Source organism: Hyaena hyaena, unplaced genomic scaffold (assembly GCF_003009895.1).
Source record: "Hyaena hyaena isolate Hyena2069 unplaced genomic scaffold, ASM300989v1 scaffold_103, whole genome shotgun sequence".
Classification (NCBI taxonomy): domain Eukaryota; kingdom Metazoa; phylum Chordata; class Mammalia; order Carnivora; family Hyaenidae; genus Hyaena; species Hyaena hyaena.
The window spans coordinates 2,989,294-3,015,682 of record NW_024080735.1 but is presented as its reverse complement, the minus strand read 5'-3'; the positions used below and the strand labels follow the sequence as shown (position 1 = coordinate 3,015,682).

The following is a 26,389-nucleotide window of genomic DNA, read 5'->3' as shown; positions in this document are numbered from 1 at the left end:
CTGGCTTCTTTCACTCAGTGTAATCCTGTTGAGATTCATCTGTGCTGCATGTTTATCACTAGTTTATTTCTTTTTGTTGACGGGCAATACTCCACTGCATAGATAGACTGCGCTCTGTTTATCTGTTCACGTGCAAGAGCACGTGGGCCGTTTCTCATTTTTGTGGCCAATTCAGCTAAAGCTGCCATGATTATTTGTACGGACATAGGCTTTTGTTTCTCTTGGGCAAATACCTATGAGTGGAATGGTGTGTGTTTAGCTTTTTAAGAGACTGTCAAACTGTTTTCCCAAAGTGGTTAGGTCACCGATATTCCCACCAGCGATGCATGAGAACGGACTTCCTCCTCGTCCTCAGCAAGTATGCTTTTAAAATTGTGTTTAATTGTGGTTTAACTCACGTTTCCCTACGGACTGCTGATGCGAAGTATCTTTTCAGGGTGTATTCACCACTTCCATAACTCCTTGGATGAAGTCTCAGCCCAAATTCTTGTGGGTTTTTATGTTCTCTGATTATCGAGTTGTGAGGGTTCTTTATATATTCTAGATGCAAGTCTTTAATCAAATGTACACCTGGGTGGCTCAGTCAGTTAAGCATCTGTGACTCTTGATTTCGGCTCAGGTCATGATCTCATGGTTCATGAGCTCAAGCCCTACATGGGACTCCAAACTGCCAGTGTGGAGCTTGCTTGGGATTCTCTCTCCCTCTCTCTTTGCCCCACCCCTGCTCATACATGCTCACTTTCTCTCTCTCTCAAAATAAATAAATAAGCATTTAAAAATGTATATACACTTATCCTATATTTTCTCTCAGTCTGGACCTTGTCTTTTCATTTTTTTATGAGAGCATTTAATTTTAATGTAGTCCAATTTGTCAATTTTTAAAATTATGATTATTTTTGCGGATCATGCTTTTGGTGTCTTATCTAAGAAATATTTGCTTCCCTGAAGGTCCAAAAGATTTTGTCTTATGTTTCCTTATAAAAGTTTTGTGGTTTTCAGTTTTACACTGAGATTTATGAGTCTTTTTTTTTTTAGGAGAGAGAAAGAGAGGGAGAGAGAGAGAATCTTAAGCAGGCTCCATGCTCAGCACAGAGCCAACACAGGACTTGATCCATGACCCTGGGGTAATGACCTGAAATGAAATCATGAGTCAGACACTTAACCAACTGAGCCACATAGGCGCTCTGATTTGTGAGTCATTTTGAGTTAATTTTTGTATATGATACAAGATATGGATTGAAGTACTTTTTTTTGTCAAAAGATTCCTTTCTCCACTTTTCTGTCCCTGTGTCAAAAATCAATTGTCTCCATACACACTGGTCATTTCTAGACTCTATTCTATCACATTCATCTATTTGTCTAACTTTATGCCAATATCATGCTACCTTGGTAATTACAGCTTTAAAATAAGTCCTGGGGTGCCTGGGGGGCTCAGTCGGTGAAGCTTCAGGCTTCGGCTCAGGTCATGATCTCAAAGTTCTTGAGTTCGAGCCCCACGTCCGGCTCTATGCTGACAGCTCAGAGCCTGGAGCCTGCTTCGGATTCTGTGTCTCCCTCTCTCTCTGCCCTCTTCCCTGCTCACGCTATGTCTCTCTCAAAAATAAAATAAAAAACTTAAAAAAAGTATAATGAGTCTTGAAATCAGGGAGTGGTGGTCTTTTGGCTTTGTTCGTTTTCTAATTTTTTTAAATGTTTTATTTTTTTAATTTTTAAAAATGTTTTATTTATTTCTGAGAGAGAAAGACAGTGTGAGCAGGGGGAGAGGGTCAGAGAGAGAGGGAGACACAGAATCTGAAGCAGGCTCCAGGCTCTGAGCTGTCAGCACAGAGCCTGATGTGAGGCCCAAAACCACGAACCATGAGATCATAACCTGAGCCGAAGTCGGATGCTTAACGGACTGAGCCCCCCAGATGCCCCTGACTTTGTTTTCAAAGCTCTTCCTGCAATTCCGGATCCTTTGTATTTCCCTGTGAAGCTTATAATCAGCTTGTCAGTTTCTACAAAAGTAAAAACTTTCTGGGACATTGATGGGGATTGCGGTGAATCTGTAGATTCCTGTGGGGAGACAGGACGTCTGAACAACACTGAGTCTTCCCATTTGTGGCTGTGGAATATCTGTTCTATTGTCTTGGCCTTCACATTCCATCAGTAATGCTATTTCCACTGTACTGTCTTACACAGTTTCTGTCCCGTTCATTCCTCTGTAGTTCATAGTTTGTGATGCTAATATAAATATTCTTCTTTTATTTTTAAGTTTATTATTACTTTCTAATCTTTTTTTTTTTTTTTGAGAGAGAGAGAGAGAGAGCATGAGCAGGGGAGGGGCAGAGATACAGGGAGACACAGAATCCGAAGCAGGCTCCAAGGCTCCGAGGTGTCAGCACAGAGCCTGACATTGGGCTCGAACCTACAAGTGGTGAGATCATGACCTGAGCCCAAGCCAGTTGCTCAACCGACTGAGCCACCCAGGAGCCCTTACATAGACAATCTTATTGACTGTAAATATAGTTTTACTTCTTTCTTTCCAATCTGGACGCCTTTTATTTCTGTTCCTCATCTAACGCCTCTGCTCAGGACTCCCAGTGCCGTATTGAATGGGAGTGGTGAGAGGCGTCCTTACCTACTCCTGATCTAGGGGGGCGGTGCTCATCGTTTCTCCAGTAAGTGGGATGTGAGCTGAAGGTCTTTGATAGATGCTCTTTGTCAAGTTGAGGAAACTCCCTTTCTGTTCTTAGTTTCATAGCTATGGTTTAAAAAAATTTTTTTAATGTTTATTTAATTTTGAAAGAGACAGAGCAGGAGTGGGGGAGGGGCAGAGAGAGGGAGACATGGAATCGGAAACAAGCTCCAGGCTCTGAGCTGTCAGCACAGGGTCGGACACGGGGCTCGAACCCACAGACCACGACATCATGACCTGAGCCGAAGTCGGCCACTTAACAGACTGAGCCCCCCAGGCGCCCCACTTTCATAGCTATGATTTTTTAAATTCCATTTCAAAGTGGGAAAACGGAAACCCTGAAAAGGTAGGCAAACTTTCCTGCTGTTTCCTAGGGTTGCAGGTATCGAATATAGAGTATGGAGAAATAGTGGCTAGTGTGGATTCTGGACTCAGGCTGTGCAGGTTCAAATCCGAGCCTTGCGACTCCCCAGCTATGGGATTTGGGGGTACATTACTGTGTTTCAATTTCCTCCTCTGTGGAAGGGGGTAATAATAGTATCTATCTCATTGGGTTGCTATGAAGATTAAAATGTATAAATATTTATAATGTACTCAGAACAGTGCCTGGCTAATAATAAGTGCTGTATAATTTTTATCCCCCATGTTCATTTAGAATCATAGAAGACAACTGGATTCTGCTTCAGGAGGAAAGCCAACTATGCTGAGTTCCACATACAGGTTTTCTTCCATCTTTTCCCCAATCCTTGATGCCCTTGGTAGCATCAGTCAGAGTTTTAGGCTGGTGGAATTATCATCCAGCTCTACCTCCAACCCAAGGCAGGAATTCCCTCTTCATGCCCACCCCGGACCAGCGGCTGGCTGTCTTCTGAGCAAAAATTCTTCAGGTGAATTGTACATTCCGGAAGCCTGACTTTGTTAGTTCTGGGAAAGGCTGATGAGGTCTATGCATGAGGTGACAGTGACGTTCCCTGTTCGCTGCAAGCGTTGTGAGGTCTTCCGCTGCTGTTGCCCTGACACCTGACATGGGCCTTCGTATCTTCTAGAATAGTCAGAAATAAAGTCCGCAGAATGGGTCACCTGGGAACTGGTGACCTCTCTTTCTTGCCACCAGGGAACCCAATTAGGGTCAAGGATAAGCCTGGCTTCTCTGCCTTAGCAACTGCCCGGATCCTGAATAACATCTGGGCCCTTTTTATTTAGCCCCATGGTGGGTGTGAGGCTAACTAGGCTCAATTATTTCACGACATATTTGAAAAAAAAAAATTAGGAAGGACCCAAAGCATCTGATTCCCAGAAATTCTGAGCTGAAAGATCTCTTGGTTTCAGATCTAGCGTGAGTGTCTTCGAGCCAAGCAGCAGCCGGCTCTGTTCACTTGAACAGTATGGTTCCATATAAACAAGCAAGAAATGCGTTTGTGACAAATAGAGTCAAAATTTCCATCTAAATTTTAGCTAATAGGAATAGAAGGACTGATTCAGACTTTCGGGTTTTAAATCTCCTGAGCCTGGCAGCTGTGTTTTCATTCTTTCTACTAAATGCTGTTGTTTAGGATTTAGGGAATTATGGAAAAACAAAAAACAACAAACAACAAACAAAACAAAAACAAAAAAACTCAAAAAACCAAAAAACTCTTGCAGCACCAGATCTCAAATGGGGCAGGATTTGCAACCCACCAGTATTAACTGATGCATCTGCCCCCCCCCCTTTTTTTTCTGCTGATGGTGGGGGAAAAGGGCTCTTGAAAATGATCCAGCTCCAAGAGCTTGAGCAAGGGGGTCTCAGGCTTTCTTCCTTTCAGGACTATCTTTTTCTTAAAATAAATTTGAGAATGAAGTGCAAAAATATGCCCATGTCACATTTACCGCGACAGATAAGTGTGCAACGTCCAGGCATATTTATACAGCCAGCGATAGCTCTGCAAAACCATCAACCGCTCACAGCCCCACCATCTTCCAAAATACGATGCGATGCATTTAAAAAATCTGCAGCTTTGCAAGGAGGCGCCCACATAGTCCCTTCTTTGAATTTGCATATTTGTGTAGCGAACACACAACGCTGACAGAGGACCTGAGCTAGTTTTAAACGCTCAAAAAGTTCCTCCTGAGTTGCTTGGCTTAAATGCACACTCAAAACTTTATTAAAAACATTTTTTCAAAAATAAGCAAGACATCAGTAAGGCTCGGTGGAGGGGTGGAAAATGGATCGTATATCTTTAACCCGCAGAAGCTAAAAGGCTTTTTTTTTTGTTGTTAGCTAACAATGGAAACTTTTTTTTTAAGTGTTTCCCTCCCTAGGTCTTGCCAAGCAATAGAAAAAAAAAAAAAAAAGAAGAAAAGAAAAACTTGTTCCGCTGAGTTCAACCCCAGACGGGCTCACAACTTCCTTCCTGCTTTCCTCCCACAAGCCCCCGCCTTTCTCCCTCCTCCCCCTCCCCCCCCCCCCCTCCCCCCCCCAACTTTTTTTTTTTTTTTTTTAATCGCACATTGAACAAACACTGAAGTAGCCTAGCAAACACTGACAGGGGTAGTGTCTGCACGGCCGAGAAGGGCGTGCGGGGCCGGCCCGCGGAGCCTCCGCGCCATCGCCGGCCCTTGCTCGGAGCTCTCCCTCCGCTGGATCGCGCTCCCCTTTTTCGTCTTCCGTAGCTAGTAGCCGAGGAGGTCGATCGCCAGCTTTTTCACTTTTCAAGCCATCTTGTTCCTCCGAGGTCTGCGCCCCTGGGCCATACAGTCTGCACGGGCCGGGCGGCTGAGGAATTGCAGGTAAGTTTGGCGGCTTTTTCCGGGCTCTCGCCTCCGAGCCCTCTCTCCCCCCTTCCCTGCCCCGGAGCGAGCCCGGGCGTTCCGGGTTCTGGAAGAGCGCAGAGGTGGGCTGCGGGGCAGCGGACGGGGTGCGGGCGGGAGGGCGGCGGGAGCCGGGGCGCGGGCAGGGGAGGGACGGGGTCGGGCCGCGTCTCCCGCTCGCCTTCCGGGCCGCTGGTCCCCGCTGCCCTCCCCGGGCGCTCGAAGCGTCCCCGGCCCCGGGGCGGCCGGGCCGCTGGGCCGGCGCCGGGCGCGGCTGCCCAGGATGCGGATGAGCCCGGCCCTCGGCCGCGCCGCCCGGCGTGGGGAGCGGAGCCGGGTCTCCCTCCCCAGCTGCGGGCGCGCGGGCCCCGGGGTTCCTCCGAGTGGGCGCAGAGGCAGCCGCGTCCTCCGGTACAGGGCGTGCGGAGGGCTGCACACACACACACACACACACACACACACACACGCACACACACACACCCCTCCGCAGGGGGCAACGAGTAGTGGTTCCGGTACAGGGGACCGGCAGCGCCTCGGCCCGGGCGCGCGCAGGCGCGCCCACACTCACAAAACACTTGTTTGGGGGGCAGGCGACAAGGCCAGTGCAGAAAAATGCCTCGGCGGCGGCCCCGCCACGCTCCCGGGCCTTCGTAGGCCGAGGGAGCCGGCCCTGAGCGCGGGGTCGGGGAGGCAAACCTCCGGCGCGCAGGCGTCCTCCCCCAAGCCCCCGAGCCCCGCGCAGGTAGCGGCTGGGGGACGCAGGTTCCCTCCCGAGCGGGTCCCCGAGGCCGGAGAGGGTGGAGCGGCAGATGCTGCAGCCCAGGGGCGGGCTTCCCTTCTACCCGACCAGAGCAGCGTTTGCTCAGGCCGAGGAGACCCGCGGACCGGGTGTCCGCACCCTCGGGGAGATCCTAGCCAGCCGCGCCCCGCGCGCAGCTCACTTGGGGACCGAGTGGCCGTCCGTCCGCGTGGCTCCGGGGAGGGATCTTAGAAGGTGGAATTTGTAGGGACCTCCGAGCGCATCACAGCCTGGGTGGGAGCGCACTCGGGAGACCCCCCGCCCCCCCTGCGGCCGGGCTCGCGTCTGCACTCCCGGGAGGTGACACGTCCGGGGGCACCCCATCCCTGACAGACTGGGCTTCCGCGGTGGCGATCGCGGCTCCCTGCCCCCCCTTCCTCCACGTCCCGTCCCCGCCCTCCGGGGTCCTGACTCTCTCCTCCTTGTGTCTCCACAGCGGCGCGGTCGTTTATGGAGCTCTGGGCGGGGGCCGAGCCCTCGGACTTGCCCCCCGCCCGAGGCCCGGGCCATGCCCCCGCCTGCGCGCGCGGAGCCGCGGCCGCCGGGCCTGAGGGGCTGAGCCGGGAGGCGCGCGAGGAGGAGGCGCCGGCGGCCGAGCCCGGCCCGGAGCGGCGGCGGCGGGCAGCGCGGCGGACCCAGTACTATGGCTGTGTACTGCTACGCGCTCAACAGCCTGGTGATCATGAATAGCGCCGACCAGGCGAAGAGCGGCGGCCCCCGGCCCGGCGGCAGCGAGACGTCCCCGCCGCCGGACAGGGCGGCGCTGAGCCCCGGCAGCGTCTTCAGCCCCGGGAGAGGCGCCTCCTTCCTCTTCCCGCCCGCCGAGCCCTTGTCGCCCGAGGAGCCCGGGAGCCCGGGGGGCTGGCGGAGCGGCCCGCGCAGGCTGAGCGGCGGCGGCGGCGTGGGCAGCCCGAGTTGGGCGGGTCGCCCGAGAGGGGACGGACAGCAGGTGTCGAGCGCCGGCTCCCTCTCCCCTCCGCGGCCCGAGGAGGCCAAGAGGAAGCCGCGAATCCTGCAACGCGAGTTGCAGAACGTGCAGGTGAACCAGAAAGTGGGCCTGTTCGAGGCGCACATCCAGGCGCAGAGCTCCGCCGGCCAGGCGCCCCGCAGCCCGCGTCTGGACAGGGCTCGCTCGCCCTCCCCGTGCCCCTTCCGCAGCAGCAGCCAGCCCCCCGGAAGGGTCCTGGCTCAGAGCGAGGAACGGAGGACAAAGTCGTTGGGGGAGCAATGTCCAGAGACTGCGGAGGCCGGCTCTGGCAGGAGAGGAAGGGCGCCAGGCCAGTGCCTCTCCGAGGGCGAGGAGGGGGTGGCGCCCTTCCCGGGCCCGGCCGCCCCACAACGATCAGGGGCTCAGGGCCCAGCGGCTTCTGCAACGGAGAAGGGGATCCCTGCCAGACCCCACTGTGGCTCCCCCAGACCTGTGGAAACTGACAAGAGGGTCTCTCCGCTTTGGGGAACGCGCAGCTGCCCAGCTCCCCCGACGGGGCTGCTCCGCGTGAACTTAGTGACGTCCACGGAGGTGGCAGCGAGAGCCGCAGCCAGTGGGCCACACCAGCCACGCGACCCTGGCATCCTGGAGCCTGCTGAGAGGGCCCGCGAGCGTGGGGGCGTGCGCTCCGGGGAGTCCCTGGCTCATTGTGTAGGGCAGCCTCTGAGCGGAGAGAAGAGCCCAGCCCCAGAGAGGGGGACGCCCTGCAGCGGAGAGCCCCCTGGGAAGGTGAGGGAAAAAGACCCGGCCTGTGGGGTGCCGGGCTCCAGGGCGCCTGAAGCCAGAAGGCCGGAGGACAGGACTGTGAATGCGCAAAGCTCGGAGCATTCTGAGCCACGGAGCCGGGTCAGGCCATCTCCAGAACTGGGCTCAGTAGGCCCGGACGCGCCCCAGTGTGGGGCCTCCGTGGCAGAGGAGCCTCTTAGGCGCTCCGGCGGCGTGGATGAAGGATCTTCGAAGCTGGGCCTGCTTGGGGCCAGCCTTTCGGCCCAGACAGCTCTGCTGGAGGTGGAGGCAGGAATTCCCTCTGGCTCAGTGCTGGAGCCTTTCCCCTGCTGGGCAGCCGCAAAAGCTCTAAGGGAACCCCAGTGTCTTCCTGGAGACAGGGCCGGGGTGCAGCCCGGGAACTCCAGGGCTTGGCAGGGCCCCACGGAGGAAGCCCGTCTGGCCTGGACGTGTGGCACAGGTGTACAGCCAGAGGGGACTTGGGGAAGCCACCAGCCCGCCGGAGACGCCCCCTCCAGCCCAGAGCTGCTCTCCCCCGATCAGAAGGACAAGCCTCCCCTGAGAGAGGCCTGCAGCCCCAGCAATATTCCTGCAGTCATCATTACAGACATGGGTGCCCAGGAGGACCAGACCTCGGAGGAGGCTCAGGGAAGTCCCCGGGGCAGCTTGCCCCTGAGGAAACTGTCCTCTTCATCTGCCTCCTCCACTGGCTTCTCCTCTTCCTATGAAGACTCGGAGGAGGACATCTCCAGTGACCCTGAGCGCTGCCTGGACCCCAACTCCGCCTTCCTGCACACGCTGGACCAGCAGAAACCCAGAGTGGTGAGTCTTGTTCTGAGATTTTCCTGGAACTGGTTTTCACGCCCCTGTTTTTCTTCCTTTCTACTGAGTCTCGGAGACTCTGATCAGGGCCCCAGGGCAGTCACAACTTACAGTTCTCTGCAGGTGTGTTTGCTTGGGGGTGGGGGGGAGCGCCTAGGCACTGACTGTGCACTTTGTAGCTTGGACAGTGAATCAAGTCACTTCGATTGCTATTTCCGCATACATCTTAACAAACAGTTTTTTTAAAGGTACCTCTCTGGTGGGTCACGACTCACTTCTCGGGGAGATAATATTCATGGGTATTACCCAAAACTTCCTGATTAATCCCCAAAGATCCTAAACAGAGCTGCTGACTAGCTTTTGTCTGATCGGGAGAAACACTTCATTCTTCCATCCATTTAGGCGGAGGGGAAACTGACCCGGGCATGGAATTAACCCAGCTTCTAGGGACAGGCCAAGGAAAACGAGTTGATGTGATTCTCTGAGGGGGCCCCGAGAGCTGTGGGTGTGCTCGGGGACTGGTCTGTTGGGGCCAGAGCCGCCTCACCTCAGGTAGTAGAGTCAGGACATTGCGATATTTGTGGGACCGGTGTCACTAAGGTATGGTTTTGGTGTACGAATTAAGATAGAAACCATGCTTTGAGCCAAGCAGACAGTTTTTTGCATAACAGAATGTTATATTCGGTTGAACTGCCCAAGATGGGCACTGGGTGTAACCCCTAGGGTATGTAACTCCTAATAGATGTCCTGGTTGGCTGGTATAGGCGCATTTCAGATACGTTTTCAAGTATGTTTGTCTTGATTCATCTACTGACCTCATGTGCTAGCTGCGGTGGTTGATAGGAGTTTGATTTCTAGTACATAGTGAATCTCAGGCCCAGGCTGTTTTCCCTCTTAGGAGGATCAGAGCATCTCGCGGAAGACGTTAAGAGTCGACGCTAGCACTTCTGAAAAGGTCTGGACTTTCTCTCAGCTTCTCCAGAGTGTGGGGAATTTCCTAGGTCTTGCACTACCCCTGGGGTGGGGAAGTCTGTGTTTTGTTGTAACAGGTAGCCTTCCGATTTCATCTTGAATAGCACACACTGTTTGTGGAACCGCACTTGACTTCAGCCGCAGCCCCTGAGAACTGTGGACGTCCACTCTGCATCCTTCCTAAGGCAGGGTGGACCTCCGCGCGCTTGCCTCTGTGACTCCCCCTTGAGAAATCACAGTCTGAAATGCCCGAAACCGGGCGTTTCTTTTGTTGAAGCTCTGCTTTTCTGCTGATGAGGTGGGGCCAAATGTCTCTGCAGTGTCTGGCCCCCATCAGCCGGGCGCTTTGTGGCGGGATGGGGCTGCCGGCACGGGGCACACGCATACCGTCTGGGAGGAGACGGACAGGCGGGTGAAGGGACTGCTTCTCTGCAGGCGCGGCTCATGTTCCTCTGCCTTCCTGCCCGCAGTCGCAGGCCTGCGGAGGAGGTGACCCTCAGCTTCCCGTCTTAGCATTTGCTTTTTAAACCCACCCCCGTCACGGCCAAAGTCCCTTTAACGTCTCCTGCAGCCTTGCACTTGGCCTTTCTCGTGATGGATTAGCAGCTCCTCTTGGCTGTTTTTCAAATCAGCCTCTGCATCCCAGTGTCTGCAGAGGGCTCTGGTCTGGAGGCAAGTTCAAGGGGAGATGGGTAACGCCAGGTGCTGAGTCTTTCTCTCCGTTTGCCGGCGGAGGGAGCGGTCGGTGGAGGGGCGTTCTGTGAGCTCACAGGTCTGGAGGTGGAAGTGAGGCCTGCGGGGTGGCCAGCCTGCCTGCCACCTCTGCAAGGCTTTCAGACACCCACAGAGGAGAGCCAGGGAAAAGTCCCCTGCCGGCTTCACGCTGAGTCACGTGAGGCCGACGTGGAGGGCGAGCGTGGGGGAGGGGTGGGTAACCAACTGGAAATTATGGGATCCTAGGGACTTTTCAGCTTCTGGTTGAGTGCTTGCGCCGTGAGCTAATTTTTCTTTTTCTTGTACAGTTTGTTACCACTGAGCCTGTCCTGGGACCTCAAAACATCTGCTCCTGGGGTCAAATATCGCTTGATTCCCTGAGGTGGATGTTTTGTCTGCAGGAGGCCAGACATCTTGGTCCACTGGGCCTCTGGCTGGGCCCTCAGGGCTTTGCAGATAAACCTGGGCCTCCATCCTCTGCAGCGCTGAGAACCGGCCCCTTCTCCTCTCCCTGCTCTGCTGCTCCATCTGTAGGGCAGCCCTGCATGGCCGGTGCGCACACCCTCACATGCGGACACTCACACCTGCGCACATTCACCTGTGTGTGCGCACACACGCACACCTGCTCACACTCACACATGATCACCCTTGCCTTCACGTGTTCATGCTCACACTTACACGCTGACACTCATGTGCTCACGATCACACATGCCCACACTCACATACCCCACACACCTTCACACACATGTTCACCCTTGGCCTCACATGTTCATGCTCACATTTACACACATGCAAACTCACATGCTCACACCCACACGTGCTTACATTCATACCCGTGCGTCTCACATTTGCACCCACATGCATTCACCCTCACAGTGCTCACCGATACCCTCACACACACACACCCTCACACACACACATACACACTGGTTTGAAATGGCTAATGAGCCTGGCCCTCAGACCCACGCTGAGGATATTTTATGCTGCTCTGCGTTTCCACCGAGTTAAGCCTTTTATGCCTTGGTTTATGCCTCGTGCAGTGGGTTCCTTACTTGTGCGGAAGGGTGGCTGTGTGACACTGTGTGGCCGGGAGCCACGGCCCAGGCGAGCCTGAAGCTGGTGGCTTTGTTAGCTCTTGCTGGGTCCCCCCCCAACCCCCTGGGCCAGTGCACCGAAATCCACGAGCCCTCCCTGTGGTTCAGAACAAATTGAAGAGCAGGTTGTTTGGGAACGCGCTAGAAAGCTGCTTGGCCATTCGGGTTACGCACACCGGCAGTGCGTGCAGACATCTTCGGAAACGTGCAAAGCGCCTCAGGCCTTCGCTGCAACTTGGGCTTTGCTTCTGAGGAGCCTGACGGCTGCCTGCCCCTTCCCTAGTAGGTTCTAAGGGTTTGTTTGCATCTGCCTGTCTGTTCATGAAAGATCAGAGGCTGGAAATTTGCTCAGAAGGAATTGTATCGCGCGCCTTGGGTTCCCAGTGTTTCCATCCAGGCACGTTCACACTTCCTGTTCCCTGCGGTCTGAAGGAAAGCGAATTCTAGGGAAGCGAATTGGACCATTGAGGATGGTGTCCTTGTATTTTGTGCTGTGAGAGGACTTCACAGCTCCTTGCTTTCCTGTCATTCCATTAAGAGCATCTGGGCCATTGAAACGCCAGGCTTAAAGGATATGTTAAAATATGCATGCGTCTGACTTTTAACAGTGGATTTTATTGATTTATTCCAAAATTGTATCATCAATTACATGTGCAGAAGACACAACAAAGCACTAGCCGGCTCACTGACCCAGGGGCACATTAAGTGCCTTACGAAATCCTTACCCTCCTGTCCTTACTGGTTTTTAAGGGCCAATGGAATTTCTTTCTCTTTTTCCTTTTTTTTTTTTTTTTTTTGTTTAATATTGAGTAGTTATTTTTGTTGTGTTTTTTGTTTTTTTTTAGTGAAAAATTAACTCAGACATGCGGTAAAAATTCAAACAGTTTAAAATGGTTTTATGTGGTTTTGAAAAGTGTAAAACCTTTATTTTCGGCAAACCAAATTAAAATTCAAAAGCGTTTTGAGGGTTACTGAGAAAACAGTCCATGCAATGGCAAGTACTTTTAAATAGAAAATTCTTTTCTGGATGAGACTACTGAAGACTCCGATCTGTGGGGTTCTGGGTCTAGGCTGCACATGCCGTTTCCTTGAGGTGGGGCACCCTTTTTTCCTCTCGGGGCTGTGGGGAGGATCTTTGTGACACAGCCTCAGCACCTTTCCGACCCTGGAGGACCCCGAGTCATTTATATAAGGCTCCAGGTAGTGCTCTGATCTGCTGAGGGATGAGGAAACAGACTCAGAGAGAGAGAGAGGGGTCCAAGGTCGACCTCCCTGGAGATGATCTCCGTCTAGATCTGCCTCTGTGACTCTATGATTCTAGGCTTTTGAATTCAAACCTGGCGTGCGTCAAGAATGCATCAGCGTGTCTGAAAGTGTGGCCCTCAACTGCTGGGTCCAAAACCGGGCACGTTGAACTTTGTGCTTTTATTAAAGACCCATCAATTGATCTGCCTCTCTCCCTCTCTTTACCGGAAGACTGGTTCTTTGTAATGTCGCAGTGAAATAGCATCATGTGTCATCCGTATCATACCCAAGACTCTCCTTAATAATTAGACTGGTATTGGAGGCGCTTCCCATAGGAGGCCAGAATGTGAACCTGAAAAGTAAAAGACACATTCTGTTATCTGAGGGCTTGGACTCCCTCGGAGATTGAAGTTTGGAGACTGACTGCACAGAGCCAGAACATGACTTCTGACGATTATTTTATTGAAGGTGAGGTATGGAGAAAGAGAGGGACTGATGGCTAGGCATGGCAGAAACACAGCTCAAGATTTACCTGGCCTTCGGGTTTCGCAAGAAAACTGTATTAAACCAGTCGGTTGCTGCTTTGAGAGGAAGGCATTCCAGGTGTCCCACAAATCATTTCCAGAACTATTGTGTACTTCCTGAAGTCACTTTTCTGATTTTGTGGGCACCTACCTGCCAAATGAGTTCCGTGTAGCTTATGTATACCGCTAGGGGTGCTGATGACATTGTCAAGGCTTATTTTATTTTGTCACATTTCGACTCACTTAGCTGAAGGTGGAATGTGAAAGTATTTCATGGGAAGAATTTTATATCTTGGTAGAAAAAACTTCGGGTCATCGGCAGGTGATTCTGGATTAACTCTGTACGTCCTAGTTCGTGTTGTGCTCACACTGCTGGGGCGGGGGGGGGTGGTGCGGAGTGGATGGTTTTGATAGGCAATAAGGTTCTGCACACCGGGCCCTCAAATCCATGAGAAGTGTGGCTTGCAGTGATTTTCCTGCTGACTGGGTAGAATGAACACTGGAAAAGACGGATTTTTCACGAACCCGGGAGCACAACCAAATGCAAATGTGAGCTCTTTCATAATACGAAAAGCCATTTAGAGTGCCAGCTGCCATTTTTTAAGTGTATTTATTTTGAGAGCAAGCGAGCGAGAGAGAGATTGCATGCGATCCAGGAAGTGGCATACAGAGAGGGAGAGAGAATCCCAAGCAGGATCTGCAGTCAGCGCAGAGCCTGAAGTGGGGCTCGAACTCACGAGCCGTGAGATGGCGACCTGAGCCGAAACCAAAAGTTGGATGCTCCACTGATCGAGCCCCCCGGGCACCCCAACTGCCATTTTAGCAGCTGGATGTTTGGGATTTTGTTTGCCGTTCTCCCGAGGCCGCGTGCCCTTCCTGTGGCGGCCTAGGTGCTATGAACTTCGTGAATTGAGGTCATTGGCACTGTAGTCTCTGTCAGCACATGGAGCAGGTGCACTGAGCTTTGCGATGCTCCCGCTGGCCGGCGGGTCCAGCACACCTGGCCGGGGAGGCTGAGGGACCCTCCGTCCTGGCCATGACCCTGCAGTCACACTTGCCTTGCTCTGGTCCTGCCACCAGCCTTGAATCTCACTTTGGTCCTCCCAGACACCTGGTCGTTCATTTTTCCAGGAGGGAGCGATTATTTTACAGACTGTTCAGGTGTCCGTGGCTGAAAAGCCCCGTAAATGTGTTTGATCTCATGAGGATGTTGGGCCTCTGTTCTCGATATTAAAAAAAATGGCAAGAACATTGGGGCACCTGAGGGGGCTCAGTCGGTTCAGCGTCTGACTTCAGCTCAGGTCATGATCTCCTGGTTCGTGGGATCAAGCCCCGCGTCAGGCTCTGCGCCAACAGCATGGATCCTGCCTGGTAGTCTCTCTCCCTCTCTTTCTGCCCCTCCCCCCCAAATAAATAATGAACGTTTAAAAAAATTTTTAAATAGCAAGAACATTGGGGTGCCTGGGGTCTCAGCTGGTTACGCGTCCGACTATTGATTTCAGCTCAGGTCATGATATTAGGGTTCGTAAATCGAGCCCTGTGTCACGCTCTGCGCCGACAGCTTGGATCCTGTTTGGGATTCTCTCTCTCCCTCTCTCTCTCCCTCTCCCCCACTTGCACTGTCTCCTCTCAAAAATAGATAAACGTTAAAAAAAATTTTCTAAATACAGTGCTTTCAAAACCTTTGTGAAAGGGACGGGAGAATGAATGAATGAGCGAGAGACGATATCTCTGCTGCATTATCTGCGCATGAAGGAAACGCAGAACCATCTAGAAGATGGAGAACAATGAAAGAGGAAAAAGAACAAGGAAGACCAGCTCGCTGCTGCTTCCTGTGACCTAACAGCCACACTGACTGGGGTGTAGGCGACTCGGTGAGATCCCAGTCTGCCCCCGGCCCGCGGGCCCTGCAGAAGATGGAGAGAGCGCAGGGGTGACCCCCCGGGGCCGCTGCGAGTGAAGCGTGTTTGTAAGCACGCCTAGCACCTCGCCTGGCCCGCAGGAGAAGTCGAGGTGGGGTAGGGAGGCATTCTGAGTCCTGTGAGGGCCGTGTTTGGAAAATTTGTTGTGCCCCTTGCAAGAAAAGAAATTCCCTGTGGCAATCCTGTAGCCACTCGTGGGGTGGTGTTTATGTTCCTCTCCTCCCAGTACAGTCCTGGTGGGGAGCCCACCTCCGCCCAAAGGGCTGGGATGAGATGAACTTCTCAGAGACCCAGATTCACGGGCCATCCTGGAAACACAGGCGTTTCCTGCCGCAGGCGTCGTGGGACGTCAGGAGCAGAGGGCCAGCTGTCCCCTCCGTCCCTGGTTCCTAGAGTGGCTTCCTTTTGTTTCGTCTTGGGGGTGGCATTCTGGGAGGGTCGAGGAACCAGGCGACAGTCGGGCGGCGTGTTCCCAGAAGACCACTCTGGCGCCTCCTACGTGCAGGTGGCCGCCTCGCAGGATTTCTCCGGTGAGGAGGGACTTGGACTAAGTCAACACACACGCAGGCTTTTGACTAACTGGTCCGGCGTGTTTCTCAACAATTGTGTTAAGAAGTCACTGTTAGAAATCAGATCTTTCCCCTCCGTTGAGCTTCACTTGGGCATTTTATTGACTTGTTATCACTTAATGGAAATCCATTCAATAGAAGGTAACTGTGCAGGTCACTGCAGTCAAGACTCCCTTCTCTTTATTTCCCTGAAATTTTTACTTCTCTCTTGCGCCAAACTGGCTCAGTTTTACCAGTAACCAAAAAGTGGGAGCTCCGTATGGCCAGGAAGCAGGCAGAGTGAGAATCCGTCATTCACATTCACATATAAGTTAATTGGGGGAGGGGCGGATGTGTTTTTACTCCCTGCCTGGGAATAAGCAGGAAAAATCCTCACTCAGCCTCTGGCGGTGGAGGGAGGTGGTGGTGAATTTTCAGTTAAAGAGGATCCTCCCTCGTGAAGTTCACAGTTCATGGCTATCTTGTTAATTTTACTTTTGTGGTAATGATCCGGGTGGAAAGGGAAAATGAAATGATAACAGCATCTCAAATGGAGGCCGGGAGATTCCGTTGACCTGGTGACTAAGGTCAGGGTCTGCCTAACTCAAGAGGTGGTAATGTTGGGGAGGCTCTGGGGGCCCCAGTTGGTTAAGCGTCCGACTTCGGCTCAGGTCAGAATCTCACAGTTTGTGAGCTCGAACCCCCGTGTGGGGCTCTGTGCTGACAGCTCAGAGCCTGGACCCTGTTTCGGGTTCTGTGTCTCCCTCTCTCTGCCCCTCCCCCACCCACTCTCTGTCTCTCAAAAAATGAATAAACATTAAAAAAAAAAATGAAAGAGGTGATCACGCGTGCTGTTGATGCAGGGTGAGGCCCCTCCTCGGTGGGCTCTCCTGAAAGGAACTCTCTCTCGGCCCATGTTCACAAAGTGACCCTTCGTGCATCCTATGGCAGGAAAGAGGGACGTTTGTCTTGGGCTTTTGGGGCCCTGAGAGCAGAGACCCTTCTCAAGGGTCCTCTGTATCCTGCCCCTCCCCCACCCGGGTCATCAGAACGAATAAACCGTACTGTTTTGTGAGACGAAGCTGCAATAGGTTTTATCTTACCAGCGCTTAACGTCTTCCTACCCGGCAGGCGGGGGGGTGGCGGTGGGGATCTGGGGACGGCCGTCCACCCAGCTCAATCTGCAGTGTCTCTTGGTATGCAGCAAGCTGGCTGGCCGGGGAGCGATGGGGAGGTCAGGGCACCCCCAGGCAGTTTCCAGCAAGTGTTTTTCCAATTTCCCTGACATTCTTTCCAGGCTCAGCTCAATTTGTTTTCCTCTTCTCTATGGCAATTGATGACTGGGTCGTAACGTGTGGGATTCTGCGTGATCTCCTGCAGAGCTCTATAGGAGCCGGCGTCTAATCCCCTGCCGTGCATGGGTGTGTACTGGGTTTTATATACTTCTTTTTTCAAGTGAGCGAGCTGAAGAGTAGATGTAATACACAGTGCGGTGCACCTCTCCACTTGGGGGAGGCGGTGCTGGCTGGGGTGTGGAGGGGAACCTGGGAGCGGATCACCTCTGTTGATCTTATCTAACCTGAATCTGCCAGCAGGAAACCGAAGAGGCCTGGGTATGACCATGACATAAACAGTTGAATCTCTTGACAATGTCAAGTGGAGAATCCGACCAAGGCCAGTAGCTTGAGAAACGGCCGGGATGTTTTGTAGGGAAGGCAGATCCCGCGGCGCTGGGCCACGGGAGGAGATTTGCCTTCTCCGTATTCACGCTGGGAGGTTGGGAGACGCTGTCTGGGTCTGAGAAAGGGCTGAAAAGTCCTTACGGATGCAGAACCGGCTAATGGCGGGGGTGGGGTGGGGGGGGTGAGGGGGCATTTCAAATGCCTTGTGGATATCCGAGTCTAAATGAGGCCTTGGAACCCTCTTCACCCTGCCCTGTCCCTGGCCACTATCACTGCGGCTCCGGCATTAAGGACTGTAATGACAGCTCATTTAGGAGTCCTCTGGGGCCTCTGCTGGGCGGACTCACGGAGTGCAGTGTGCTGGAAAGGCCAGTGCCTCTTGGATCTGCAACTGGTCTCTTTGGGCTGTGGATCCTCATCTGTGAAATGGGTACATTGATAAAGCCTTCCTACTTGTGGTCTTTGCGAGTGGAGTGAGATCGGGTCTGTAGAGGCCATTTGCGAGAGTGTGAGTCTTTCCTACCTACACTAGTTTTTTTTTTTTTTTTAATGTTTATTTTTGAGAGAGAGAGAGAGAGCACCAGCACACAAGCAGGGGAGGGGCAGACAGAGAGGAAGACAGTCCCAAGCAGGCTCTGCACTGCCAGCAGAGAGGGAGACAGAGAATCCCGAGGTCTGCTGACCGCAGAGAGTTCGACGCGGGGCACGAACACACCACCCGCGAGACGATAACCAGAGCTGAAGTCGGACGCTTCACCGACGGAGCCACCCAGGCACTTGCCTAAACTCGTTGTGATGATGAGCACCGCGACGCCGCTTTGAAAGCCTTCCCAGGAGGGGACGGATGAAGGCGGGCGCAGTGCTCGGGCTGGGCGGCCCCATGCCTGCGTCGCCGGAGGAGAATGCCGTGTAGACGGTGTCCCAGGCAGCCGCCGCGGGCGCAGCAGAGCAGGTCCCGATGCTGACGTTGTGGCGCCCGCGGGGAGCACGGTGAGTGGGCCGTTCTGGGGTCCGCACCCCGCGGTCAGCATGGCCGCCCCCTACCTGAGCCACCCCTTCGGCCTGCGTGGACCACGGACGAAGCTTCCTGCCCTGTGCTTTGCTGCCTCCGCGCACAGGTCGGGGAGCAGATGTGACGGACGTTCCGGAAGCTCCGGCGGTGCGGAGGCGGCCCGGGCAGGGGTCGGGCGATCCTGGAGCAGGGCTGTGGGCTCCTGAATAATTGAGGAGGAGCCCGTGCTCCATCCAGGGTTTGAAGATACTTAATGGCAGCCTTGATTTTTCTAATACCATGTAGTGAGTTTCTCTCCCGGGTCCTGCAGAGTGAAAGAGGGCGGCCCGGCTAAGCTGTGCCCGTTTACAGCAGACGGTACGTTCGGCAGCTATAAACTGAGCCCTTCCTCAGCGTGGCCTGGCCCCGGCCTGGATCCGGAACCGCCGGCACCGAGCCGGACCTCCCGTCTGGGCGCCGCCCACCGTGCGGGGCGGGCTTTGCGCCCCCCAGTGGCTGCCCGGACAGCGGGCGTGGACCTGCGTGTCTGCCTGCAGATACCTGTGCGGAAGAGAACGCCTTCACTGATGTCCATCCTTTGGGACCTGCCCCCTGAAGACAAAGCCGATGCCCGCAGACGCACTTGAGATTTGGCAAACTAAGAACAGGCTGTGTGGCCGTGAGCACAAGCGCGCTCCTTAGACCGGAGCTCATAAGTAACGAGTGGGCACTGGCGTATGAACCGCAGGCAGCCCCGGTGCGCGTTGTGAAGCAGGGCAGCGCGAACTGAACTGGGCCCCCGGAGAGGGAGCCTGGTTGAGGCCTGGAGGTTGCTACCTCTGTTAGAGGTGGCCAAGCCAGAGGGACTTTTCTGTATCCAAAGGCTCTAGGAGGTTGGAAAGAAAGAGGGCAGCTCACCCCCCCTGCATCCCCTCTTCACGCCTTAATGCCTCGCTCTGAACTGTATGCAGATTGATGGTCAGCTGATAAAAGTTGCAGTGAGGGGTGCCTGGGGGGCTCAGTCGGTTGAGCGTCGGACTTCAGCTTGGTCAGGATCTCGTGGTTCAGGCCCCACGTCGGGCTGTGTGCTGACAGCTCAGAGCCTGGAGCCTGCTTGGGATTCTGTGTCTCCCTCTTTCTCTCTGCCTGTACCCCGTTCATTCTCTCTCTCTCTTCTCTCTCTCTGTCAATAATAAATAAATGTTAAAAAAAGAAGAAGAATAAGAAAATGTTGTAGTGAGTGGGTGGTGTGTGTAAATGTGCTTTTAGGAGATCCTTCCGCCCCCACCCCAGTTGACCAGAGGAACAGGATCAGGAAAGCTAGGGTTGATCTTCCGTTCAGTAAGTGTTTACTGAGCCTGAGCAAGAATCCTGGGACAGGGCGGGGCATGGAGAGCTCTGCTCTTGAGACTGGATGGTCCCGGGTTTGAGTCTCAGCTGTGTGACTCCCGAGAAGTGCCTTTTCCTTTCTTTCTTTCTTCTTTTTTTAAAATGTTTATTTACTTATTTATTATTTTTTTCAAGTGTTTTTTTATTTATTTGTGTGTGAGAGAGAGAGACAGCGTGAGCAGCGGAGAGTCAGAGAGAGAGGGAGATAAGGAATCTGAAGCAGACTCCAAGCTCTGAGCTGGCTATCAGCACAGAGCCCAACGTGGGGCTCGAACCCACGTACTGTGAGATCATGACCTGAGTCGAAGTCGGCGCTTAACCGACTGAGCCACCCAGGCGCCCCAATGTTTATTTATTTTTAAAAGAGGGAGAGAACCAGACAGATAGAGCACAAGCAGGGGAACGGCAGAGAAAGAGATGGAGACACAGAATCCAAAGCAGGCTCCAGGCTCCGAGCTGTTGGCAGAGCCCGACGCGGGGCTCAAACCCCAAAACTGAGATCATGACCTGAGCCGAAGTCAGATGCTCAACTGACTGAGCCTCCGTATCCTTGTCTCTCCCTCCGGGGCTGTTGGGAAGACGGAGTGGGCCGTGCAGCCCAGGACGGGCGTGGGGAGAGGGCCCCTTTGCGCAGCGCTGAGCTGGTCCCCATCCCCGGTACAACTTGTGGCCCAGGATGATGAAACAGGGGAGGATTGACTTTCTCGAAGAGGTTTCTTGGGTGCAAGAGAGGCCTCACTCAGGTACCAGGGCTCAGCCCCCAATGGACCATACAATGCGCAGCATTCAGCTGCCGGCCAGCGGGTGTCCGGTTACTCACTGGGACCCGTCCCTTCTCATTGTGTTTTGGGAGGTGGAAACTGGCCCGGGGTCATTGAGGCAGAGGGGGCCTTTGAGAGTCTGGAAGGCTCCATCCCTCCTGGCCTCTCCCCTCATGGCCCTGCCCACTCGGCACAGCTCACGAGAGCGAGAAGGGTATACAAATGTATATATGAGAAACACCCCCAGTTTGTCTGGATCTTCTGGGACTGGGGAGGTCCCTGCAGTGTGACCTAATTGGCCTTCCCTGGGGCCTAGCTGCTGGCGGGCTGGGTGCATGCTTACTAAAGCAGGCTCTTTCTCAGGTTAAAGAGATGCTTGTTTCACGGCAGGCCCAGCAGAGGCCGTGGGAGAGGCTGGCGGATCTCCGCAGGCCGCCCGCACACGCCCCCAACGCCGCCTCCGCCTCCGACGGGAGCAGAGGGGAGCTGTCCCAGCACCTGCCGGTGACACGGTGGCTCGTTGCCATTGTCCAGACCCAGCCTGCTGGGCTGTTCTCAGGGCCGGGTGGTGGCTGGGGGTGTCGAGGGGAGACCCAGTCAGGTGCACCGAGTGGTGGAGCCCCAGCAAGGCCCTTGGGCTGGGGAGCGGGAGCTGCGTGGTGACCAGCTCCCACCAGCACTGATGTCCTCGTAGCCTCGGGCCCCCACCTGCTGAATCCTGGCTTCTGCCTCACTACACGTTCAGTATGGGTGAGGAATCCCTCCTTTTCTCCCTGGCTGTGAAGCGGGGCGGGCGGCCTGCTGCCTTAACCCTCGGGGTCGCTGTCTTTCCTGCCTGCGGCGGGGCCATATGAGCCTACATGTATCCCAAGATGGGGTGAGGCCCCTGGGCAGAGGCTCCAGGCACTGAACGTCCCTTCGTGTGACGTTTGGGGCCCTCCTCCCTCCCGGAGAGATGTGTCCCCGGCCTGGCCTGTGCTTACATCTTTCCCCCAAGCAGGGGTCGAGAGGCTGGGGTCCGGGAGGAACGAAACCACTCAAAGAGCTCGTTAGGACGTGGCTGCCTTGGGCGCCTGGGTGGCTCGGTTGGTTGGGTGGCCAACTTCAGCTCAGGTCATGATCTCATGGTTCATGGGTTCGGTCCCCGCATCGGGCTCTGTGCCGGCAGCTCAGAGCCTGGAGCCTGCTTCAGATTCTGTGTCTCCCTCTCTCTCTGACCCTCCCCTGCTCACGCCGTCTTTCTCTCTCTCTCAGAAATAAATAAAACATTAAAAAGAAAAAAAAAAAAGGATGTGGCAGCCTTGACCTCAGAGGCAGTGTGAGAGGCCGCGCGCCGGACAGTAGTCCCCTTATTGCCCCAGCCTGGAAATACACACGGCGCTGTGGTTGATTTCGAGCCCAGGCTGAGCCATGTGGAAGAGCGTCTGGGATGCCTTTGACCTTGAGGTATCAAACTGTGCATCCCAAATCCCCTGCTCCCTGGGGAGAGCCCCCTCCCACCTCCCACAGAGATGCCGAAATCCATCCTGCAGGCCCCGAGGCCCTTGATGGTGTCCCTTCCAGCCTGGCCCAGGTTTCACATCTGCAGCCACTGGCCTCAGACACCACATCCCCAGGAGAGCCTCGGGGTGGATGGGACGTGCCCTGAAGCGTGTCTCTGGGGACCCTCAGCCTGGCCCACCCTCACTGTAGTTGGGGACACATAACACCGACTTTGGAAAGATTTCAAGAACTTCAGAAAATAGTCCACGGTTGGTTGAGCATCTGAGTCTCACTTTCAGCTCAGGTCATTATCTCACCGTTAGTGAGTTCGAGCCCTGAGTCAGGTTCTGCGCTGATGGCGCAGAGCCTACTCTCTCCCTCCTTCCCTTGCTCTCTCTCTGCCCCTCCCCTGATAACGTGCATGCCTTCTCTCTCAAAATAATAAACTTAAAAAAAAAAAAGAAAGAAAACAATTCACGGTGACCCCACGACCCGGTACCCTAGAGGAGAATGTGTGTTCGGAGCAGAGGTTTCAAAACCTCAATGGCATGAAGGACAAGACAGAGGGCCGTGGCCCATAGACGCTGCTTCTGACGTTCCCTGGGAGTGACATTACTAAAAATCCTGTATAAATTAACAGTACGGTGCAGCTGGTAAACGTGCTGAGCCGTCTCGGGCCGTCTCAGGGTGCACAGTAATAATAAAATACAAGCACCTACGGTTTCTGACGTGTCTGACTTCGTTTCACTTTTACAAGGTCTATATTTTCCTTCTTTGCCAGCACATGGACTGGGGATCTGACGGACGAGGTGGCTGTCCTGGCTGCACACCAGTAAATGGCAGGGCTTCCCCCGCCGCCCATGGCGTGTCACCTAGTGGACAGAGGAAGGAGGTCCTCTGTGCGCTGACAGCGCTCCATTCTGTTCTGGGCCCTGGGCGTCGGGGGCTGGGGTCTGAGCAGAAGCCTTGGGGAGATAGATGGTCAAGGGCCTCCGGGTCACCATGCCTTGGACCTACCCCATCTGGGGGGCAGCAAGAGAGCCGTCTTCACATACTTGCCCTGGGGTCACGCTCCAGTCTGGTTCCAGATCAATTTTCTACTCTCAGAGGTGAAACTGAGAGAGGATTCTTTTCCTTGGAAATGAATGGGCCTTTGTACGAACACACAGACTCTGTCGGTGCAGCCGCAGCAGAAAGGGAGCTTCTAGAAGGGCCTCGAAGCTCTCAGGCCTGGTGTGGAGGGAAGCAGAGAAGTTAGAGCCCCTCACTGCCGCCCTTGGGGGACTGTGGAGACAGGAAGGGCATCCTAGATGGTCCCCAGGGACCCAGCCCGCCTCCCCCTGCAGGGAGACTCGGTGCACACAGAACTCACATCCATGCGTGTCCTGGGCTTGCTGGTTATTGAGCACGGCGCCCAGGCAGTCCAGGCCCTTGACAGTGACACAGGTGAAAGCCTGTCTCCTGTTTGTGTTTTCAGATGTAGCCGGGGGGACCTGAACTGGAATCTAGCGCGTCACATCGCACTGGCTCCTGCAGACTTCGGTCAAGTCAGAAGCCCGCGCACAGTCGGGGGGGTGGGGGGGCGCGGTTGATCCCCCCAGGGCTTTGCCTCACCTTCATCTGAGCCTCTTGCTTCACTGTCCCCTGAGGAAGGGACCTCCGTGCTGTCGGAAGCTGCCGTGAACACTCGAGCACAGGTTTCTGTGTGACCGTGAGCTTCCACGCGGGTGTAATAAACGCCCGGCGTGCCCGAGCCAGGTCTGAGGCGAGTCCCACACTCATTTCGTCTGTTAAGACACTGCCACGCTGCTTTCCAGAGTGACCGCACCAGCGGTGTGTGAGCGAGCCAGTTTCTCCGCGTCCTTGCCCGCCTGAGGTGTGGACACTGTTTCTTATTTTAGCCACTCCCTCGCTGTGGGGGGCTGGCTCTTCGGGGTTGGAATTTCTTTTTCTTTTCTTTCTCTTTTTGTGGCATTGAATGTCTTTTCACGTGCTTAGGGGCCATTGGGACGTCCTTTGGGTGAAATGATCTGGCTTTAAAATTTTTAACGTTTATTCATTTTTGAGAGAGACGGCGTGAGCAGGGGAGGGGCAGAGAGAGATGGAGACACAGAATCCGAAGCAGTTCTGGGCTCTGAGCTGTCAGCACAGTGACTGACAAGGGGCTCGAACTCATGAATAGGGAGATCATGACTGGAGCCAAAGTCTCAACCGACTGAGCACCCCAGACGTCCCTGATTGGGCGTTAAAGAAACATTCCCCAGGGGTGCGGGAGGACACAGGCAGGGTGTCAAATGCCTTGTGCATCCGTCCCCGGACCCACATGTGTCCCATCGTGGGGCTGTGCCTCCGCGTCCCAGGGAGGGGGCTTGGTCATCCCTGAGGTCCCGTCCTGCCCCTACCTTCTCTGACTGTTGAATAGTGTGGTGACCGTGACCCAGAGCAGCCCCCACCCACCTGTGGCCACGGGATCCCACGGAGGCCGACTCACAGAGGCTGTAGTTAAGGCAAGTTGTCTGTTGATCGTTGGGCCTGGAAATAAGGAGAAAAACAAACCCACGAGGCAGGAGTGTTTCACTGGCACCTCGCAGGGCCTCCCCGCCCGCCTCCCTGAGGACCCGGCTCAGGAACCCACCCCCCCCCCCCCGCCTGCCTCCCCACGTGCCTCTCCAGCCTGGCCTGAGCTTTGGGGTTCAGTTTTGCAACGGGGTCATGCTGAAGGTCCCAGAAACGCTTCCCTTTGTGTGTTGATCGCACACACAAGAAAACGCGTGTGTGGAATCTGAAACTGCTCAGAGCAGTGGTGGCCAGAGTAATTTCTATCCCGAAAACCAGCCCCGAGTCCTACCTCGCATTGCAAGCCGTGGGCAGTGCTGTCGCTGTCTTTCCTTTGGCCTCCTGTCCCCGGAGGGGCAGCAAGAAGTGGCCTTGGCGTCAGTGGGGTGGGGACCTGCTGATGGGTGCCCTCTGCCCTGGGAAGGAGGGTCGATGTCATCCACTTATAACGTATTTACCTTTGTTTTTCCGCCTCGTGATGTACCTGGGACTTCACAGGGTGTGAAACACGCATCCTCCTCCGTTTCAATGAGTCATAAGAAGTGAAAAGGCGTGGCTGTGTCTTCCTCGGTGTAATGAAGTCTAATATTTGCAAAACCTCCTTTGGCGAATTTGTACAAACAGCCTCCCACAAAGAAGGGATTGTTTTCTGTGTGGGCTCAGGGGGTTTTTGGAGAACGAGTGGAGCATTTTGACAGAAGTCCCCTGAGCCTGGGTCGTGGAGATGGTCTCATGTTAGATAGGTGATCACAGGCTTTCCACACAGTTCCTGCGGCCCTACTGGAATATTCCAGCACATCTCAGCAGTCATTTGATGGGGCCCAAGATCAAAGAGGTAGCTGAATCACATGATGGTTTGGTTCAGAATATTTTTCTGGTGTGGTACTTTTTCAAAGGCTTGGTTTGAGGGGCGCCTGAGCGGCTCAGTCGGTTGAGCGTCCGTCCGACTCTTGATTTTGGCTCAGGTCATGATCTCAAGATTCGTGAGTTCGAGGCCCGCATAGGGCTCTGCACTGACGGTGTACAGCCTGCTTGGGATTCTCTCTCTCTCCCTCTCTCTCTGTCCCTCCCCGCCTGTCTCTGTTCCAAAAATAAATAAATAGACTTACAACAGAAACACAAAGCCTAGGTTTGATTCTGTTTTGAACTTGTCCAATAGAGGTCAGGAAAGAAGGGAGGGGGAACCCTCTTGTTACATTCCTGGTTCAAATTAAAACTTGATATCTGTGCTTGGTTTGGGGTTGAATAAATAAAATGTGTTGTGGCTATTGGTGGCCGGTTCATTTGGCTCCAAGTCACTTCTCCAGATAGCATCGCAGTCATAAAATTTATTTCCCGTGAACCTGCATTCTTCCGGGACGGTGCGTCTTGGTCTCGTTTCTTAAATGTTCTGGCTTAAGAATTGAGAGTTAACTGTGACGGCGATCGTGCTTTGCGGTGAACTAGAAGTAATCAAACACCTGACGCTAAAAGCAGCAGAGGTTTTGCTAAGTGCACAGACTTTGCCTTTGGGGGAGCAGGCTGAGGGCTTTGTCTAGTACTTACAAATGGGTAGCTCTCAGGAAAGGGTCCACTCTTCCCTGACACAGCCTGCAGACATTTACTGGGTGCTGACTGTGTCAAATTACGCTGGAGGGTAAGGATCTGTGTGTAAGTAAAGCGTCGTTCTACCTTCCAGGAACCTTAGTTGAGCTGAGGGGGCAGATGGCA

The 26,389-nt window shown here is 54.2% G+C and overlaps 1 protein-coding gene across 1 annotated transcript in view; it reads left to right on the top strand.

Moving 5' to 3' along the window:
- Positions 1-5,163: 5,163 nt before the first annotated feature.
- The window catches only part of ITPKB (inositol-trisphosphate 3-kinase B), an 85,864-nt gene continuing 64,638 nt past the window's right edge, over positions 5,164-26,389 (top strand). Inside the window, exons 1-2 of the mRNA XM_039235826.1 lie at positions 5,164-5,443; positions 6,700-8,799. Coding sequence (XP_039091757.1) covers positions 6,907-8,799 — 1,893 coding nt within the window. The 5' untranslated portion in view covers positions 5,164-5,443; positions 6,700-6,906. The remainder of the gene's footprint in view (positions 5,444-6,699; positions 8,800-26,389) is intronic.